Source organism: Scomber japonicus, chromosome 21, assembly GCF_027409825.1.
Source record: "Scomber japonicus isolate fScoJap1 chromosome 21, fScoJap1.pri, whole genome shotgun sequence".
In the NCBI taxonomy this organism is placed as follows: Eukaryota; Metazoa; Chordata; class Actinopteri; order Scombriformes; family Scombridae; genus Scomber; species Scomber japonicus.
Genome location: NC_070598.1, coordinates 20,093,753 through 20,113,834, shown reverse-complemented (window position 1 = coordinate 20,113,834; position 20,082 = coordinate 20,093,753). Strand labels below are relative to the sequence as shown.

The 20,082-nt window shown below is 39.8% G+C and overlaps 2 protein-coding genes across 4 annotated transcripts in view; both read left to right on the top strand.

Annotated features, from left to right (window-relative positions):
• Positions 1 to 1,077: 1,077 nt before the first annotated feature.
• LOC128382432 (cAMP-responsive element modulator-like) lies at positions 1,078 to 7,595 on the top strand. 2 transcript variants are annotated; one of them, XM_053342419.1, is made up of 6 exons: positions 1,078 to 1,093; positions 1,229 to 1,412; positions 1,968 to 2,105; positions 2,371 to 2,490; positions 5,439 to 5,583; positions 6,512 to 7,595. In XM_053342419.1, exons 2-6 carry the CDS (start codon positions 1,319 to 1,321, stop codon positions 6,654 to 6,656), a joined length of 642 nt encoding a protein of 213 aa, XP_053198394.1. In that variant the 5' UTR covers positions 1,078 to 1,093; positions 1,229 to 1,318; the 3' UTR covers positions 6,657 to 7,595. The 2 variants fall into 2 exon arrangements, with proteins under 2 accessions (XP_053198394.1, XP_053198395.1); XM_053342420.1 differs by lacking the exons at positions 1,078 to 1,093; positions 1,229 to 1,412; positions 1,968 to 2,105; positions 2,371 to 2,490 and adding an exon at positions 2,864 to 3,618.
• A 2,647-nt stretch (positions 7,596 to 10,242) lies between these two features.
• The window catches only part of ccny (cyclin Y), a 35,605-nt gene continuing 25,765 nt past the window's right edge, over positions 10,243 to 20,082 (top strand). For both annotated transcript variants that reach the window (XM_053342533.1, XM_053342532.1), the window contains exon 1: positions 10,243 to 10,846. In XM_053342533.1, coding sequence (XP_053198508.1) covers positions 10,693 to 10,846 — 154 coding nt within the window. In that variant the 5' untranslated portion in view covers positions 10,243 to 10,692. The remainder of the gene's footprint in view (positions 10,847 to 20,082) is intronic.

Here is a 20,082-nt window from a genome sequence, read left to right as displayed (position 1 = left end):
GACGTTTTTAACTGAAGCTATATTTTTTCTGACTTCTGGACGTCGCTCCAGCTCATGAAGTTTCACAGCATAATAATTATAATTTAATGTGAGTACACTGCTAATTCAGATAAAACGTTAGCTTACTTTACTGACTGATTTTACCCGGCTAACGTTAAACAGCAACGTTAACTGAAATGTCAGTTTAGGTTACGCTAAAGTGTGATTTATAGTGATTTTATATCCACCGCAATACTGCAAATAGTAAGGACATCTTTATTAGCAAATGAGTTATCAATTAGCTAAATTATCAACATGGGTGTATTGAACGTTTCATGATTATCAAACTTTGCGTTAGATTAAAGCTAATCTTTGAACTAGAAATTACCAATTTAACCAGCAGAGGGGGCACCGCTGTCAAACAGGAAATGTCACTTTCACTAATACATTATTGAAATGATTTTGATATCATTACAATACATTCATTGTATGCAGCATTAGGTTAGCGTCTACCGTTTCTTGGACTTAATCATTCAAGCCACAGAAAGCAGGTAAGAAGTTGACAGCAGCTTGTGTATAGCTTTGATGTTTGTACATTCAGATATTGAAGAAATGTATTGTTTGATATGGATTATATTTGGGGCTTTTTAATAATTAGGATAATAATTTGGATTTGTGAATGTAAAATTTGGTTAAAACAGTAAGCAAATGAATCAAATAGAACCACAAACAGAGATGGTCAGATTCAGTGAATCTAAACAATACATATGAGGGTAGATACTAATTAGCTCCACAGTTGTTTTGTATGTGGGCAAGACCAAAATTAATGTTTTACCAGCGTTTCTCTGAGCTTATATCAATGTCCTTTTTGAGTTTCTGCTAATAATGATTAGTTGGATAAATCCTGTGAAGCATTTTAAAGGATATCTATTTGACTTTGGTAGTCAAAAAAACACATGTGGCAACAGCTAAACCCTTTCGCAAACAAATATCTCCAACACATGTGGACCAGTATGATAAGGCGGACAGTGCACTTATGATGTCCTGTTGAAAAATGGAAAAAGAGACGTGTGTCATAAACTCCAATAATTCCAGGTTGAGTCAGCATGTCTGAGTAATTGCTTTACTTTATTGATTAAGCTATTAATTTACTGCAATCCTTTACCTCTACAAGTTTCTATTACCTGCCATACGCTGATGTACATTTGCATTGTCTTACCTAACATTGTGTTACATCTCAACCATTTAGGTCTGAACGAAAAGAATGTTGATCTCCAGTCATTAAGGAGATCTCAGGCTGAACACCACTCAGCAGTAGCCACAATCAGTGCCTGTCAGGATGAACCGAGCGAAGAAAGGAGGGAAAAATCAGCTATGTGCTCCTCAGCCCTACACGCAAGTCCCTGTGTACCATCCTGGCCAAAATCAACACTGTAAGCATGTCTGAAAACACGTGTATCACACACCTTTAACCTATGCTAACAGTAACACTACTACTATAGCTGATAGAACTTTGACCATTATGTGTCTTTATGTTTTCTGTCTTTGGGTAAATAGCTAGGTCTTTAGCTTACTACATATACATATGTGATCATTCCACACTGGCGATAAATTATTTTGTGTGAAATATTGACAAATGTGTAAAATGGACAACTTGCATCTGAAAAGTGGTCCCAAGATGATGCATACAAACAAAGATAAAGTATAATGGACATAACACGATGTTGACATATACTGCTAAATGTGTTTTTGTTTGCCATGTTGATGTAATTATTTCAAAGTCATTTGAATCATTTATTATCTCTTCTTATTTAGACTTGTGTATTTTAAAAAGTTTTATTTTAACACATGAATAAACAGGGTTACATTAAGTAAATTATGGCATAATGTATAATAAAAAAAAAACCTTATCGGTGCCATAATCACCACAGTGTTATGTAAGTAAATAACCTGATCTGTCTTTTCTTTTATCATTTCACCCCTCTCAGATGGGTATATTCAAAGAAGTCCCATGAACTTCATGCCTGAGGGGATAGAGAGGAGTCAACAGCCCTCACCAAACACTTTTCATTACTATGAGGAAACAGCGCGTTGCCAGCAGCATTTTTGTGTGTCCACACTGCCAGGTGACACCTCATTTCCAGACTGTTTATTATGAATACATGGAGCCTCTTTTTATGTCTGTGTTGTTTTCTCTGGGTGCTCCAATTTCTCCCCCATCAAAAGAACAGTAGTCCAGCTGTGTCTTACAGTTAATAAATGAATATTATATTTAGTTAATTATTATTGGTATGTATAAAAATAGAAACTAGTAGTAGAAACTTTATTGTTGCCGTAATCACATCTGGGCTGTGTAATGAAAATACCATGTCTGTTTTTGTTTTTGTAAAGAGGGTCCTGTCCAGTTCCAGCCTGGGGTCACACAGAACCTGCCGCCTATGCCAGGCACCCATCCATACTACAATGAGAATGTGGATGTCCCGCAGATGCATAGTAATCCAACATTGTCAGGTAACACCTGATTTGCATACCACTGCCATTAAATAGTCTGGCCATCAGGAAACAGACAAGCTAAGGTACTAACTCACACAATAAAGGACATTTATCCAAGGATCAGATGCTGAAACTGCATCTGAAACTGCTTCCATCATCACAGCTTACCACCTCCACTAACAAATAGAGATGTCAGATATCTATTTCATAAAATATGTTTGATCAAATATTTTATAGTCTCATAAATGTATTAATGCTATATGAAACATGCTGTATGTATGACTTTTGTGGCAGGACAACAGCATATAGGAGTGAATAAAATCTATTAAAGTGCCAATATCTTACAAAATACACACTAAAACACTAAATAAATAAATAAACATATAAACCAAATCACCAAGAAGAAAGAACCAAGTGAGATGTTTTCATAATTGGTCAAAAATCCAATATGCCAAATGTTACAGTAACAGGTTCAGTCAGTGCTTCATGTAGCTCTGTAACGCCTGCAGAGGGAGCCAGCTCCATTTGTTTTGAGCGTGAGATGATTCAGTTGAGGATCATGTTTTGCAGTGACAGTGAGTATATGAATAACTTGATTATATTCTGTAGGTCATATTTGGGTCCATGTATTTACACAAGCTTTGACAACCAATTAGTTTTTCCCTTTGCATATTACAGGACTTCACTTCTGCCTTTTAAAAAGTAACAATCGTGACGTGTCTAGTCCAGCTGTGACTTTAATACAAATATACCATTTTTGATTTATAGTGATAAAATATACTGTGTGTTAACAAATGTTATTGCTGGCATACAAAAAATAGTTTTTCTTTGTTTGTTTGTTAAAGTCCAAAATGATGAAAGTCCACTAACTGGCAAAGAAAAAATCCTCCCCAAAGACAAACAGCAAAGCCCCTGACTCATAGCGCTGTGTTAGGGAGAGAGCAAACCATACTGTTGACATCAGGAGGCCAATGATGTCATGGTGATGTCAATGCCTCTAATTGTAAATTGCACACATAGCCTGGGCTGTTGGCTGTGGTAACATTTCAGTCAGAGAGAAGACTCTGAAGGGGACAAGCCTCTCTTGGAGAAAAAAGCCTGGGAGTTAATACAACATGGCTGTAACTGGGGATGAGACAGAAACAGGTATGTTTTAATATCTTCTTTTTTATTGACAGATCTAAAAACAAACAAAAAAAAAGAAAAAATGTGGCTTTTTCACATTGTTGCTCAGTTGTAGTTCATTTAGTCTCAATCATTGTCTGTGATACTTAATGTCAACAATCAATGTGAACAAATTCAGACTTAATTTGTCACAACTGAAATAGAAATTGAAAGAGTATTGTGAGCTTTTGCTTTTCAAACATGACATATTTGTTTACATTTGTCAGTGAGTATTTCCCATCAGAAAGCTCAATAATTCCCTAAAATAATATCACAAGCTGTCTTTTGTAAAATGAAAGAAAGCAGCTGTTGAAATATTTCATTTTTCCACAGTCAGTTGCAACACGTTCACTTCGATAAGCAGCTTGTCTCCTCAGTCATGCTCTCTCTCTCTCTCTTTATTTCTCACTCTCTCTTCACTACTGCTCCCTCTCTCCCCCTCTCTCTCTCTCTCTCCCTCTGTGAGATGCTTCAATGCTCTGCCCACTCAAAGCACATAGCAGCAGTGGTTGACGTCACTGCTCTTCCTGGAACAGGCCCCCAGCAGCGACATGTAAATGCAAACCGGCGAATAAGATGCACACTGACGTCAGTCACCGGTCATGCTGTGATTATAAGCAGTTCCCTTTTTTTGCCAGATCACCTGATAAGAGGGGCAGTGAGTAAGTTCTGGAATGAGCGTGCAATGAACAGAAGGAGAAATAGATAAGAATGGCACCATCTTTCATCATGTGTCTTTCTGTTTTGGTGTCACTCATCCATTTCATTTCAGTTTTGTCTCAAGGATTATTACATTGGGAAGATTGATTTAGCTTGAACTTTGACCTTCTCTGTGTGGTGGAGTTGAAAGAACAGAGCATGTGTGATGAGTCACTTATACTTTCAGGAAGATGGTATTTTTTTATTATCACTTACTATTGTAACGGAAGCGGACATTTACGAAATACTAATGTAGAAATGATCAAATATCATTCATTAGATGAATGTGTGTACTTCTTACTCTGAAACACATATTACTCAATATATGAATTATAAAAAAATGATGTAATATCTGCATTCACAAAGAATTGGCAGTTATAGATCCCACTACTGTACTTCTGCATTGTCTTGCCAGTCATGTATTATCTCGACTATGTATTGCTTGACTGCAACTCTGTGTAGCAATTTTGCTCAAGACCAATTTCCCTCGGGACATTAAAGTTTATCTCATCTTATTTTCCACTAAAGAATTAAACGACCTAGTTCCCTTTCTTTTAAAGTCTTTAATTGACATCTTATGACATCTACTCCTTCTCCCTCCCTGAATAATCCAGTGAATGATAACACGCTTAAATTGCATATTGGGTCACGTGTGGTTCCCAAACTAGTTGTGATGTCGTAAATCATGCTCGATGGTAAATGACTCAAACTCAGGTTTTAGCTGAGCACACACTTTCTGCAGATGAAAGTGAAAACTGCCATCTAGTGTCAAACAATAATAAAATGTTGTTACAAAATAACAATAAGGAAAACACATTTTTGAGTGGATGCAGACTTTAAGTTGAATATGTTGCTTGACCCCCCTAAAGGTAATGTTTTAGGTAGTTATTTTACAGCTTATGAGTTTACAGTGACTTCTTGTGTAACGCAGTTGTTTGCTTGAGTGGATAGTCCAACTGAAAGTTATTTCTCAGCCAAATTTAGCAAATAACTAGTTTGAAACTAGCTAGTGCATACTAAGAACCAATGAAGCTTAGTGATGGATATCCCAAATAGCTGATGCAACCCAGTCCTGTTGTCTGACATGTTTTGTGCCTCTGCAGCCTCTACGGGTGACCTGACTGCCTGTCAGCTGCGGAACAGCAGTTCCAGCCTCCTGCAGGCTGCGGTGGAGTCCAGCCCTCGCAGCTCCCAGAAACCCATGGGGGACTCTGTACAAAAGAGAGAGCTCCGCCTGATGAGGAACAGGTAGAGAGGAGTACTCACACTCATCAACCTGAATATTAGAACCCTGACGATAAATTGGCCTTATCAATATTATTAGATTAGCACAGATATATTGGTGTTGTCAGCTGTTACTTAAAGGCCACACCAGGAAGACCTTTCCTGCATGTCTTCACTATATATTTCACTATTTGATTGTAGAAGCTTGCGATGTAGTAACTCACAGGAGAACAATTTTAAAAGCTGGCTTGCCAGGGACACTAGAAAAATGTGCAGTATAGGAATGCCAAAGAGCACAGAGAACAGTGTCTCTGATACATGCTTAAATCTTCATGGTATTGGCCTAAAAATCTAGGATCAGTCTGGCTCTTGTGGACATATTCACTGCCTAATACACCACCACCTAGCAATTGACAGTGGATGACAATAACTGCACGTAATAATAAGATCCACAAACCTATCATCACCTCACCGCATGATTCTCCTCCATCCAGGCCGTTTAGCTGATAATTCTTAGGTTGCCTGCTCACAATGTGCACTGTAACATACATTATGTTTAGAGCGAAGAGTGACTGCAAGGATGTGTGTTTTAAGACTGATGACCCTCTGTTTTTTTAATGTGCTCTTTTTGCTTTCTGTCTGTAGAAAGCTCTGAACTGACAGTCTGTAAACAACTGCTGGTGCTGACTCCCACTTTCTTGCATCATTTATTTACTACTATCAATCACTGGTCTATTGTGTGAAGTCCTCTCCCCAAAACGATCTAATATCACAAACATGCTCGTAATCCTTCTGAATATGCTGCACCCTCATGAGAAATTGTGAGCTCTATTTGTCTCTTGGCATAAACTGATTCATGTCCAGAATGAGTTGCTTGTTGTATCTGGGAGAAAAGCCAAGACGTCAAAGGCTTTTTTTTTAAATTCATGCAAACTGTGGTTGTTGCTTTTAGGGAAGCTGCCCGCGAGTGTCGACGAAAGAAGAAGGAATACGTCAAATGCCTGGAGAATCGCGTGGACGTGCTCGAGAATCAAAACAAGACTCTGATTGAGGAGCTCAGAGCCTTAAAAGACATCTACCGACACAAAGCCGAGTGATTCCTCCGGCGAGAGGAGGGACCGTATTGGTTGACTTGAGGACTCACACACGCGTACAGACACACACACGCGTACACACACACGCTCACACAAAACACTCCTTGTCCTTTCTGTTAAATGTGTTTACATGATGATGTCAATGTTTCTGGCTCTGAGTTATCCACGCGCTGCCACAGCAAAAATAAGAACCCTATTTCAAGTTGGGGTTATTATCAGCGAAGACCTTATGTCCTTTTGCACTGGGGAGCTGAAGGAAGGAATATATGGACCACCTGCAGACTTCCAACGCCTTACTAGACACGGAGAATCAGATGCTGAAGGCTCATCTGCCTCTATATGTCACTAACACCTTCTCTGAACTGCATTTTACATTCCTTGATGCTCAGTTTTGTCTTTCAGCTCTATTAAAGACACAACTTGATAGTCTTTGTGATGGTCTATTTTTCTACAGAGATTCTTCAGGCAGCCAGAAGCTAAATGTTCAAAGGGAATCGGAGCATAAGGGCCTCTATCTATGTATTTAATTTGGCTCCACATCAAAAAGGAACTAACACCGCCTGCATTTATCACGCGTCTTCCTTCATATTTAATGTAGAGACCTACCAGCATCTGTTGCGCATCACTTTGAGGATTTTTCTTGCTTCTGTCCTTTGGCGTTCATATTTATTTAGAAGAAATACCCTGAGTTTTGGATGTTTGGAATACCAGTGCTTGATTTGTGTAAAAAAAAAAAAAAAAAAAGTCTTAATATGAACAAATGTATATTTAGTTTACAAAAACACATTTGATGAAATTTTATGATCTTACAAACTTAGTAATTTGCTGTTTCATCTTAGTATAAATGGCTAAATTGAGAAGTTATTTATGTATGTTTCTTTTTGAATAGAGTTATTTTACATGATGAATTGTATGTAGAAATGCTGTCTTCTCTGTTGGTGCTTTTACTGTTGTCTTGTTATGATTACACTATATTTGTAGGTTGTATACACATTTTCAATATTTATTTGCTTCAATAAAGTACTTTCTCAGTCTCTTTTGGTTGTTTTCACACACACTAGAAGACCTACACATGGTATACAGCACATTGTTCAGTGTTAAGCAGTGGCTGGACTGCAAAAACTATTGGAAGAAAGATACTGTAAGGCTTATCACCATGCTGAGTCTCAACCTTGGAATTGTGCTGGGAACATGGTGTGCTGTCCTTTAGATGATGAGTCAACTTGATCGTACCTCCATTAATGTGAGGGCAGATAAAGCGAAGCAATTCTTCACCTCGTACATCTTTTGTTGCCTCTCGTAGATGACAGATGTGCTGTAGGAAGGCCACACTGTCACTATGCAGTACACGCTGGAGGAAAGGGGAAGTATGATGAGCATTTAAACACATTTTCCATAAATCACATCCTAAGGAATGTGCATGTGCTCAAAGGGAAGGAAATATTGGCTCTGTTTGCAGTGATGCCATTCTTTGATTTAGTGGATGTAGTTCCTGAAATGAAACAAATACTTAAGAATGTGCCGCTGTAAAAGGAAAAGCCAAAGATGTCAGCCAACTTACAGTAGGGAGCAAAACTTTTGACAGGAAAGACTAGCAAAGAAAAAAAGGAAATACTTTCTAGAGAGTTTTTGGAAGAGAGTATGATTATGGGAATAGGATTTTGTTTTCCTTTTCCATTCTTTTCCATGTTTTAAGTTGACTTGCTTACAATGCCTACACTACTTTTTTCAATGTTTGGTTTCAATGATGTTAAATTTCCTGCTCTGTCACTCCCATGTGCAATTTGTTAAGGAGACAGTATGGAAACAAAACAACTGAGGAAAGAATCCAATACCACAGTGACTTATCCTGCACCTGGGCCTATTGTGAAACCTTATTCCTGTCCAGTCTGTAGCAAAACACAGTTAACTTCCACCCTGATACAGACAAAACTACACTGTGGAATGCCCTAAGAGGGAACAGGAAATGCTGAAAGTTTTCGGTAAAACTGCGTATTGGTACCATAGACTACCATTGCTACATCAATGAAAGCAGAAGTGATTTGTACCAATAGACTATGGATTTTACCCTCATACTTGTGGGTACATTAAAGTTCCCCTTTATTCATAACATCTTATTCTGCAGAATGTGTGTTTGACATTTGATGACATCACATTTGTCTGCTGTCAATGGAAAGTTTTTTAAAATTTGAGGCCTAAGTGAACAAGTATACATATTGTTTCAAGCAGAGTATTGTCCTAATATATGTCTGGGGGGATGGGGGGGGGTATCACTGTTAGTAACATCACTAACACTGATGTTACACTTAAGTCTTAGCCTTCTTCTTTTATTAAATGCAATGCAGCTGCAGTACCAGCAGGCTGCACTACAGCACCATGTCTGATCATGGAATGCAGCATGCCAACCAGTGTAATAATTCAAAAGACATCTCTATCACCACACATCCTCTTGTCTCCATCATCATCAGTGATAGTCTGAGGGATCAACATGTGCACATTGTCTCACATTGTCCAGAAACATCTTAAAGGATTAGGCTATTCTTCAGGACTCTGCTTTGTTTACGTTGACCTTTCCTGATCCGGCCTAATCCTGCAGTGAGATTTAGTATGTGAAGCTATTTACCTCTGTCACAAGCAATGTAAAGCCCCTATGGATTTGTCAGTCGTCAGTCAAGATCAAATAATTAAATAGGGAAACAGGGGAATTGGTAAGAGGGAGATGACAGGTCTTTAGGTCCATAACAGGTCATGAAAAGGGACAGACAGCAGTAGAGCTCATCCACCTGATACAACAAGAAGAATATAATCCAAATGTATTATATTCTTAGGTAATTGGTATTATACTCACTATAAAGCTTAATAATTGGTGTCTATGACTGACTCAGCAACCCACTTTAATCATTAAGAGGTTTCTATTGTATTGCATTGTATTGCATTGTGTTGTATCGTATTGTATTGTATTGTATTGTATTGTATTCCATGTTTTTTTTTCTTATTTAACTATATTCCCCAAGAGACAGTCACAATTGTCCATTTATTACACAGTTAGTAGCCACCCACTTGAACCGGAACCTTTTTCATCACAGCCACAGTGCTGTGGGTTTTTATGACCCATTTACGTGCTGCCAGGAATGTAGTAATTCAGATTAATCTATATGTTTGAACCTTCATTCACAATGTGGTCAAACACGATATGACAAATAAACAGCAGGAATATGGAGTCAATGACTGAAAGAATAAAGAACGCTTTTTTAAATTGCTACGTATCATTTTTGTGCAACTTGTTTGTGTTAGGCTAATATAGGACAAAAAGAGTCCAAGGTGATTACTCCCAACGCTGTTGTAGGCTACATATCATTGTTTTCTCCTCCTTAAATATAATGAATCTGCGTTATGAACGCGTGCACATAAAGGATTTGGTGAGTGAAAAACAAAAGTAGCGCATTAAAAAAAAGAAGTGGCGATCTATTTATAAAATATCGGAGCTTTCGCGACGCATGTGAAAGCAACACGGCAGCGGATGTAGCAGCAGCGGCAGTCTACAGTACATCGGCAACCATGTAGCGCCGAGAGCAGAAAATATCGTTCCCAGACTAGCTAAAGTATTATGTCCTCAAATTCATTCATGTCGCCATAACGCAACAGTGTATCACAATGTGTTTGAGAAGATAACTGGACGCTCGGACGGGAAACACAAGGCGGGGGAGTCGACAGTGAAACGAAGCCTGTTAAATACAGTAATATAGAGTCACATACGTTGGGTTACTCTACTTATTTATTAGCCTACCTTAGCTTTTTTTTTTTTTATCAGCCTTTTAAATGGCTCCGCTTGACCAGCTAAGCCTATTTTAGACTAGGGGAAGGGCGTGTAACGCTAACGGATACCGGGGCCAGTTTGTAGTTTTGCACCAGGTCTTGTCTATCTGCGTTACCGCCCCGTTTTCTCTCTCTCTTGTAGTAACGTTAAGAGCAAGGGGAAGGCTAGAGATAATTTTAAAAAAGTGTTTTGCGAGGAATACCGCAACAACCTTCTTTCACCATGGGGAATACGACCTCTTGCTGCGTGTCGTCGAGCCCCAAACACCGGAGGAACAACCACTCCAGGCTGGAGCCCTATCGGCCAGAGCCTGAGCTGAGCCGGGAGGACACGGGCTGCAACCTCCAGCACATCAGCGACAGAGAAAATATAGACGGTAAGATACAGACATGGCTTATTCCTCATGACTGACGAGACTGAATGCGATTTAAATAATAGTAACGCCAACACACAGGCTGCCAATTTACACAGTGTTTATTATCATGTTGCAAAGTAGCTGAAGACGGTGATTTATTGTCCTCTGAAGAGTTAGGCTGGTATTAACAGATAATGAGAGCTTGCAACATCTGTGCAAAGGACCCACCCACCCGCTCCAGCACTAACTACAGTAGGTTTCCCTTTTATTGGCTCTAGCAGTGGTTCTCTAACTTTTTCACGTCAAGGACCCCTTAACTGACACAAATTAGACCAGGGACCCCCCACCTAATGAGAATTTTTGCTTTTAAGATATTTTATTAAAGGAAATGTATGAAAACAATGGCCAACATAGTCATACATTATGTAATTGTGGTACTTGGTGAAAAGAAATCATTCCCCTTTTTGCTGGAGACCGATGAGAACCCCTTAAAAGACCCCTTCAAATTGGGAGCCACTCATCTAGCTCATATTGGAAATCAACCTTAAGATTGTAGTAGATTGTAATTGTTCAAACTGGGGTGTCAGGGTACCATTCGCTGCAGGTCTGCTGTGTGGAAATGATCATATGTTTCTGTTAACTTCCATCCTTATTATTAAGAGCTTACAGGTTGGTGCTGCATAGGATAAAACCTGGTAATTTGGCCATCTGTGGTCAAGCTTTTTTTTATCCCTTGCTGGGCTCTTTTACGAAAAAGAAAAAAGGGGAATCCCTGTCTGATCAGTTTGGAAGTGGTCTTTGTTTTTTCTTACAAAAGTCCTGAAGGCAGTTTGAATAAGTCTGCTGATGTAGGAGTGACTCAATGTAGGATCTCAAGCTTGTGTCATCTCCACCACGTGTCGGTATGTGAATGCGCTTGTGTGTATGTGTGTGTGTGTGTGTGAGAGGTGGTGACAGTGTATTGAAGGGTGAGTGTGAATTTGTGTTACAGTGGGAGGTGTTGTGAGAATGACGGACAGTGTTTATGGCAATGGTGGTGGAGGTTCATCTTTTTCCTCCGGGGAGTTGGATAGGAAATGAACAACAACACGTTTCAGCTTTCCATTAACACCACAGCACAGTCACACTCGACTGTACATTTGAGTGGACGGCCTGTTGGGAGGTTTTAGAGAGTGTCCCAGCAGATTGAAGACTAGTTATTTTCCTCAAAACAAATACAACCAACATCATAGAACCTTAATGAGATTCTCTAGTGCACAATTTTTGTATCATTTTCGTCAGGGTATAATGAAATCTTAAGTGTCTAATTAAGTATTCTTGATACAAAAAAAAATGTTAACGCCAGTAATTAGCAAAGAAATAGGAAGGAGAGAGACAAGGAGGGAATACAAGACAGACAATTACCTGTAATGTCTGGAGAAAATAAACACCACACAGGTCGTAGCATAACACCCACCTTGGCATTGCATCCTCTAAGATTGGAGTCTTATTGAGTACAAACAGCCCTTCACAGGATGGAACGATGTCAGCCAAAAACAGGTCAAAATGCCACTTGGAACTCTGTCTGTCTTACTTTCTCTGACACGACAGGTTTCTTCCCAAAGCTATGTTGCTCAGTGGAAATGATGCACCGCAAAAAAAAGGCCAGTCAGCCTCACTGTACTCCACTCTGTCATGATTAGGCTCCCTAGAGTGAGTAATCAGGAATGCCTCAGGCCTCTGAGCTGTGCCTCCTTCAGGAACTTTGTTATCGACATGGAATGGGTGACTTCATCAGTATGGTTTTTGAAGACGGATCGTATATTGGTGCTTTCCTTTTGGACTGAAGCTGCTGAAAGATAGACATTTTGAGTCCATCTGTCCATCCATCTGTCAATCCATCAATTTCCTGTCACCTGGGTCGCTATAATAGCAGCCTCTAGACATTCCAACGCATAGTGGGATATATAATCCCTCCAGCATGCTCTGGCTTTGCCCTGAGGTCTCCTACTAGTTGGGCGTACCTGAAATACCTCCACAGGGACAATCAGATGTTAGAGCCACCTTTTTCAGGTGAGTCAGACACACTACAGATTTAATCCAGTTTGGTTTTTTGTGTCGGTGATATGAGTGCTTTGATAGTCACCCACATTTGGAACAATCAGTACATCATTTTTGAACCCTTTCATGCCAGAAAAAGGTTCCAAAATTAGTATTAATGAACCCATGATACATCATTTAATACTAAAAGTCTCATCATGACCTCTTGATGAACGGTTTGTAGGTAAGTGAGAAGTTGCTTTTGATAAGTCTCATTGCAGTTTTTAGTTGGAGCTTGCAGTTATATTAGGTATGAACATTCACTGACTTACTGGTTTTGAGTGTTGACTGAAAGGCAAATATCAGCTTGACGTACTAGTTAACATAACCTTATAGTCAGTGCACGTAACAGGAGGTTAGTCTAAAGGTTAATTCTTCTCTCATCAGCTGGTTCAAAATCTTGTCAATTGTATCTTTTAGGATAAATGTGATCATTAAAGAGCTGAGTCTTTTTTAATATTTGTCCTAAGCTAAGCAAGCAAGTCTTTAAATAACGACCCTTTGACCCTGTCACCAGACCTCTAATTGCATTCCACAGGCAGACTCCTGTACATATCCCGGGGAGGAACTGCCACAGCTCGGTCCAGGCGAAATGAGGACATGGGAAAGTTACATATAGGCCACCGTGCCCGAGCCTCCCTATAGTAAAGATCTGGTTGTAATCTTGACTTTGTGAACAGTAAATATGGAAATCATGCGGTGCAGAGAGATTGGATATCTGTCCTATGAAAGAGTGAGGAAATAGACGCTCCAGTGTTTAAACCAGCTCTTGTAGTTGCTCACTTTTATTTGATCTGGCTTTAAGAGAACAAATAAGAACATTTTTTAAAATGGGTGTTTTGTGACTCTGCATTAATTTGAGTGTTTTAATGTGTGTGACCTCGGCTGCGTTGAAAAGGCGATTAAAAAAAAGTGAGCCATGAGAACTGCTGACTGCGGTGACCACACACACCACACACACACTTTACATTAAATGTGCACAAACTAACACACAGTGGTCAGTGAACGCTCATATAGAATAGATATGAGAAATAGCCCCTTGCATAAATCAGCAGTGTAATGATGTAGTGATTTGCTCCCTATAGGTTCCACTGTGTGTTCTCATCAGATTTATGCTTCTCCCCGACAGCTTCTTTATCTCCATTTATGCCTTTTTGTCATGCTACATAGATTTTACTTCACAGCATGTATATCTACTTGTAAGTACACGTCAATACCATGAGACAGGTCTCTCTGGGACAAGCCCATCACTTGTCTTTGACTGGAATATGAAGATTACAAAGGCGTTAAGGGTAGTTAAGTTTTACAGCTGTTATCAACAAAAAGGTTAAGTAATTAATTCCCAAAGGGGGGGGCGGAAATCACTTGTGTAATACTCCCCTCTCTCCCCGGCTAGTGTCTCATGTCTGAGCAAATTCCACAGTTAAGATGCTTTCCACTCTGTGTTTGATATATAAAAATGTGTAAGAAGTTAGATAGAAAGTGTTTTCTCAAGTCTATAAAAGGTGACTCTTGTGGATATTGGATGTTAGTGGGTATAAAGGTTTCAGCATGGCTTCACAAGACATAAAATACCTTGTGACACTTTTATTATCGGCACATATGAGACAACATATTCACCGATACCAATATATCTGTGATATGTCAATATCGGCCGATAATATCAGCTGACTGATATATCTATCGGGCTCTACTCAAAACAATGAATAGTGTCATATTTTGTCACTTAAATAGAAAGAAAAGGCAGAATAATCTCTTCTTTTCTTGATCACACACATATTTTCGACTGAGTGATCTGCTGTGTTTATATTTTTGATAGAAAATCAGAAAACATCTTTGTTCTTTATCTTCTCTTGAGAGAAATAAGCTGAGATTTTGAGTCTGGATGCAGAAGAAGAAGGCTCGTTCTGGAAGATGAGGAGGAGAGGATGGCGGAGGTGCGTGATGCTCAAGGATGAAGGTTAAAGCTCATCATTCGTGGAACTCATGAAGCTCAACACTGCAGCTCTCAAAGGAGAAAGGGACATTCTTTGCAATTCCCAGAGCTTCCAAACCAACAGCCGAGCTATTTTTATCCTAATTCGATCAGAGGGCATTATATTGTGCTATCGCCACACAGCATCGCTAAGTAAAGATAAACCAAGGCCACTCATGATGCTCAGAAACAACAGAGAACGGGATGAAGACGAAACAGATGGATCTCTCACCCTGTTTGGGTTTTACTTAACACAGACATCTGTAAATGAGCAATGGCTCCAGGCTCAGCATTTGTCTCTGTCTCATCGGTGTTAAAGTTAGTTATTTCTGGAGAGCGCGCACACGCACACATATGCACACACACATATTGATGAGTCTTGCTTGCAGGCTAATTGAAATCTGGACATGGATTATTCATGCCTGGTTGATGAGCCTGGGGAGTCTCCGAAGTATGAATTCCAGACAAGTTGACCTAGATGTACGCTATATGATACTATGCTGTTTTGATTGACGGCGAAGTGAAAAAAAAGCTTGAGTTTAGATTGAGATTTAGGTGACAGCATTCTCCTGCATGCTTCATTAATAAATCACTGCAATACATTTATTATGTATGTATCATCTCTTGTGCTCAAACACAGTAAAGTTAGTGAAATGGACTTGGGGGGGGGGGGGGGGGGGGGGACTCTAGCAACGTCAAATCAATCTAAAAATAGGATTTTCACCCACGCAGTGTAACCAGGACAAAAGAGGTGAAGAAGAACTTGTTCAACCACAGTAAGAGCCCAGTCAGCTGTGTTCCTTTTCATCCTTCCATGCATGAATAAATGAAGATCCAGGAAAACTCTAAAGCATGTGAGCAAATAGGATTTCAAACCAGTTATGTACTAAATGATCGTCACGCTCAAGATGTTCATTAATAAAGGCGTCAACAGCAACATAAGAGAAAAATAAGAGAAAACTTGAACTTTTCAACCTGCTGCCATTTTCCATCAATAACACAGCTCCACCTCACACAGCAGGTGCCACATTTGGCTCAAGCAACTGGCTTTTTTTTTGTAAATGACCCATCATGTGTGAATAAAGCCATAAAAAATCCAGTCCAGGTGTCAAATAATGGCCGTAAAGCTATTATTTGACTGAAGCGAGGCCAATAACGCTGGAGATGAAATGTTTGGCTCAGTCGTGAATGGTTCCTCTAAACACTCTCTCTGCTGGGATTTCCTCTCCTTCCGTTGCACTTAGCTTTATCAGCTGCATTTATCTGAGCTGTGCAGGTGTATGAGACCGGAATGCTTTGCTCCACAGCCAGGTGGATACCTGTGGTTGTACTAGCTGTCTGCTATTTACCACGTCAGGTTGTATTTGTGTTTATGGCTGTGTCTGCACTTGTCTGCAAACACATTATGCAAAAAAAAAAGCATGAAATAGTAGATAGGAGAAGCGTTATGGTTGTTTGTGAGATTGTAAATCATATCAGGTTAAGTGACTCTCAACCATCTCCCAAAACAATACATCTATTTTACCCCTTCTCATTTTTGGCTTGCAAAATCCAGCAACCCCCCCCCAGTAGGAATCATTTCAGAGGGAGCAGCTTCTATTGTAAAAACAAATCAACTGATTCTACTACGTGTGTTAATGAAAATGCAATTGCCTGTGACGATCTCATTCCGCTGCATGTGGGAAGATGCATCCACAGCTCCCAAATCACCTGCTCACACATTCACTCGTAGCGCCGCTGTCTCCTGAGAAATAGATGTTGTAATGTAATGGTCCGCTGCCACGTCTGATGAAGAGAAGGGATGAAGGCTGTGAATCACAGACGGGGAACATTCATTCAAATAAGAGAACGTGTCTCTGTGTGGAGCTGTCGAATTGTTCCAACTACCCGCGCTTCACACAAATGAAGTGATGCCTTGTGTTTGGGGATCATAGTGGAGCGTGACTGTGGCTGATCACTTGAGTTCATGATTCACAGTCAAGTTCAACAGTTGACAGTCTATATTTGCAAAACAAATAGTGTTGCCATTGTGCTTATTACCAGAAATAGGAAGAAGAGTGATAAAAAGAAGTCAACACAGTGTTTCCCCTAAGATTTGCTTCAGCAGTGGGGGCTGAAGGGTTTTTTTGTGCCTGGGTGTTGCAATATGTCAGCAGTCAGAGTATACAGCAAACTTAAGCAGATCTTTATTTACATTTAATATATACCCACAGTTTTAGAGGGAAATTGTAATGTTTTAGTTTAAAATGTCCAAAAATGAACTAAAATGACTTTGTAGGCTATAATAGTATAATTCGTAACATTAATAATTAGTTGTGGATATAACCAATTTTAATAAAACATAGACTAATGAATAAAACAAAGACTATTTAATTGTAAAATCCATCAAACATTACATTAGCTGGCTAAATCTATTCTTTTCTCTCTTCTCTTCTCTGTTTCTTTTTCTTCTTTTTTCCCCTATCCAATCTGTGTACTGAAGGTCAGATGTTACCACTTCATCCAGCTGCCACCTCATTTACATTTTTGGAGTAAAATGAGGATGTCCAAAGTGATAGATCCTCATTGTAACTAAATGAATCAGTCGTTTTCCTCCATGACGCGCTGCTACTGAATGAAGGTATCGGAAACACTGCAACATGGAAAGGATGTTTTCTTTCCGTCAAATTGAACAAAAACCGTTGACATTTTGGAGCTGTACAGTAGACAGTAGATTATATGTTTTTATAAGGTGGAGATCCATCCATGTTCATAACAGCTATTAATGTATGTTTGAAATCAGTCCTCTCTACTGGGACTAAGAAGAGCTTGGAAAAGGGCTTCCCCTCATCATTTTGAATATTTTAGCCCCCCCCCTCTGATGGTTGGAGAAGGCTGACACTGCTTCAGAGAGAAAAAAAAACAACCTCGGGGATTTGTAGTGTAAAATTGTTTAACCTCTTTGTTTGTTTTGGTTCTTTGCTGTCTAAGTGTTAAGCTTAGGCTTTGGCAAGATGGCCGAGTAGTACAGCGTGGGAATGCCAATAGACTCCGTGATCCAAGCCTTCACCTCATCGTTTGGACTTCATTCCCCAGATCCAGTTTGTTTAGATTGTGTTGCTTCTTGGATGCAGGAAGAGAAAAAAACACAGTGAATGCCCTTCTGTTGAGCGTCTAAGTAAATTCCCACTTGTGCTCTTGAATGGTGTAATCAGAAATCAGCTTACATAATGCAATCTGTCAGTTTGCTCACTGAAGTGATGCTTTTTCAGCTACGTGCACGCTTGGGAACGGGATTCGGTGGCAATTAGATGTGGTGTTCGGCGGCTTAAGAGATCATTTGGGCACAGCTGTCAGGAGGTCCCTCACATTACCGGCAAATTTGTGTTGTGAAACGAGAGCGACTACTATGGGTTGCTTTTGAGCTGAGAGGACAGAGGGGTTAGTCTTTGTGACCGTGTTTGACCTCACAATTGGATTTAAAGTCAAGCTTTGTATTTATTACTTTAGAGCAAATTCTGACCAAATGAAACAGACAGTGTGGGTAGCTTGTAGGTAGTGTTTGCCTAAAAGTCATCTGTTAAATCCTGGACCAGGCAGGTAGATATTGGATTAGAAAGTAGAACCCAGTGTGGTGATGCCCTCATGCCAGGCACCTAAGCCCTAAATTAAGCCGATGGCACCAATCTGTGGTCAACAGATTGATGTGGTTAACCGGACCAACTGTACATACAGGAACAGTGTGACAACTGTGGTTGATTGTAACGATAGAATAGGATGAACGTGCCTCTGTTTTGTGGTTAAACCTGACTTAAGAAAAAAGGAAATAGTCTGCTCCACTTTTTCCTTTTCTAAAGTTTCAAACTGTCTGAAGGAAAGAAAATACTGTACACGGAGGCGGAAATGTGCAGATTCACACATTCATTCTTGTGACATGACATCAGCCCTACAGCTGCTGCTTTCTGCTGCACTCGCTACATAACAACAGCTATGTGTGGATGAAGATTTATATATTAGTTCAAACAGGAACTTGTAAGTCACAGGATGAACTCAAGCAGTTTCTTCACATTGAAATCTATATTTTTTAAAGGAGGCATTGTGTTTAAAAATGTGTTGGAATGTTTTATCATTGTACAAATGGAAACTGACACAAATATACACATTAACAAACTCACACCTCCACAAATGAACACCAACATGTGCTTTAACACGTGGGCTTTTTCATATGGATAACTTGAATGACGTGCAGTCCCCCCCCTATAGAAAAACACATGAAGCATGGATAGATCATTGTGATGTAGTGGCAGTAAGTAGAAGTAGTAAAGCCATGCAGTTTGTGTGGTGTCAGGGCTAATTTAGCATGCAGCCATCCAATGGTACCGCTGCATTTGCTCGTGGTGTTTCGGTGAGCAGGTGCGGAGCTAATTACCATCACTGCTGATTGACTGTTGGAACTGACCTGGTCCCACATGGCGCCATAACACCTGACAGACGATACAGTCAACAACAGGCAGTTAGACTGGACATAATGGTTCATTGAAATAACTTGCCTCAGTGGGATTATGGCGCAGCAAATGCTACACTTGATCTTTGAGGGTATACTGAAACCATCCCAGCATGGATAATGTGAGAGGCTGTCAACCTGTGTCAATTACGTGTGTATGTGTGTAGCAGTGGTTTTATGCATCATTGATAAAAAAAGCTGTTGTTATTCCAGAGTGTTTATTTGTGTAAGTGGGCATGTGTGTGTGTGTGTGTGTGTGTGTGTGTGTGCCAGTATTTGTGTGTGCGTACTCGTCGTGTGTGGAAATGTCAACACAGACAGAGTATGACAGAGCTTGGCACAGATGGCCTTCCTGTCATCCTCGGCTCCTTCCACAGCTTGACACCGGATGAACCTCACACACACAGAAAGAGAAAGAGAGTGAGAGAAAGAGAGAGAGAGATTAAAGAAGTAGTTGTGAGGGGATGATACAGGGTGGTGTCAGGCTAATGCATCATAGGGCAATCACAGCTTTAACTGGCAAACACTTGTCTTAATATTTGTATATCTTGACCTTTAAGGGCCAGAAAGCACTGTTTTGTCTATAGGCACAGAAGCAGCTGGACTACAATGAGAAAAGAATGTTTGAGGATAGAAGCAATTTTTCTGGTTTAATTCCTTTACATCTCAGCTTGTACAGGAATAGGAATATCATTGAATGTTGTAAAGAAGAAACTAAAA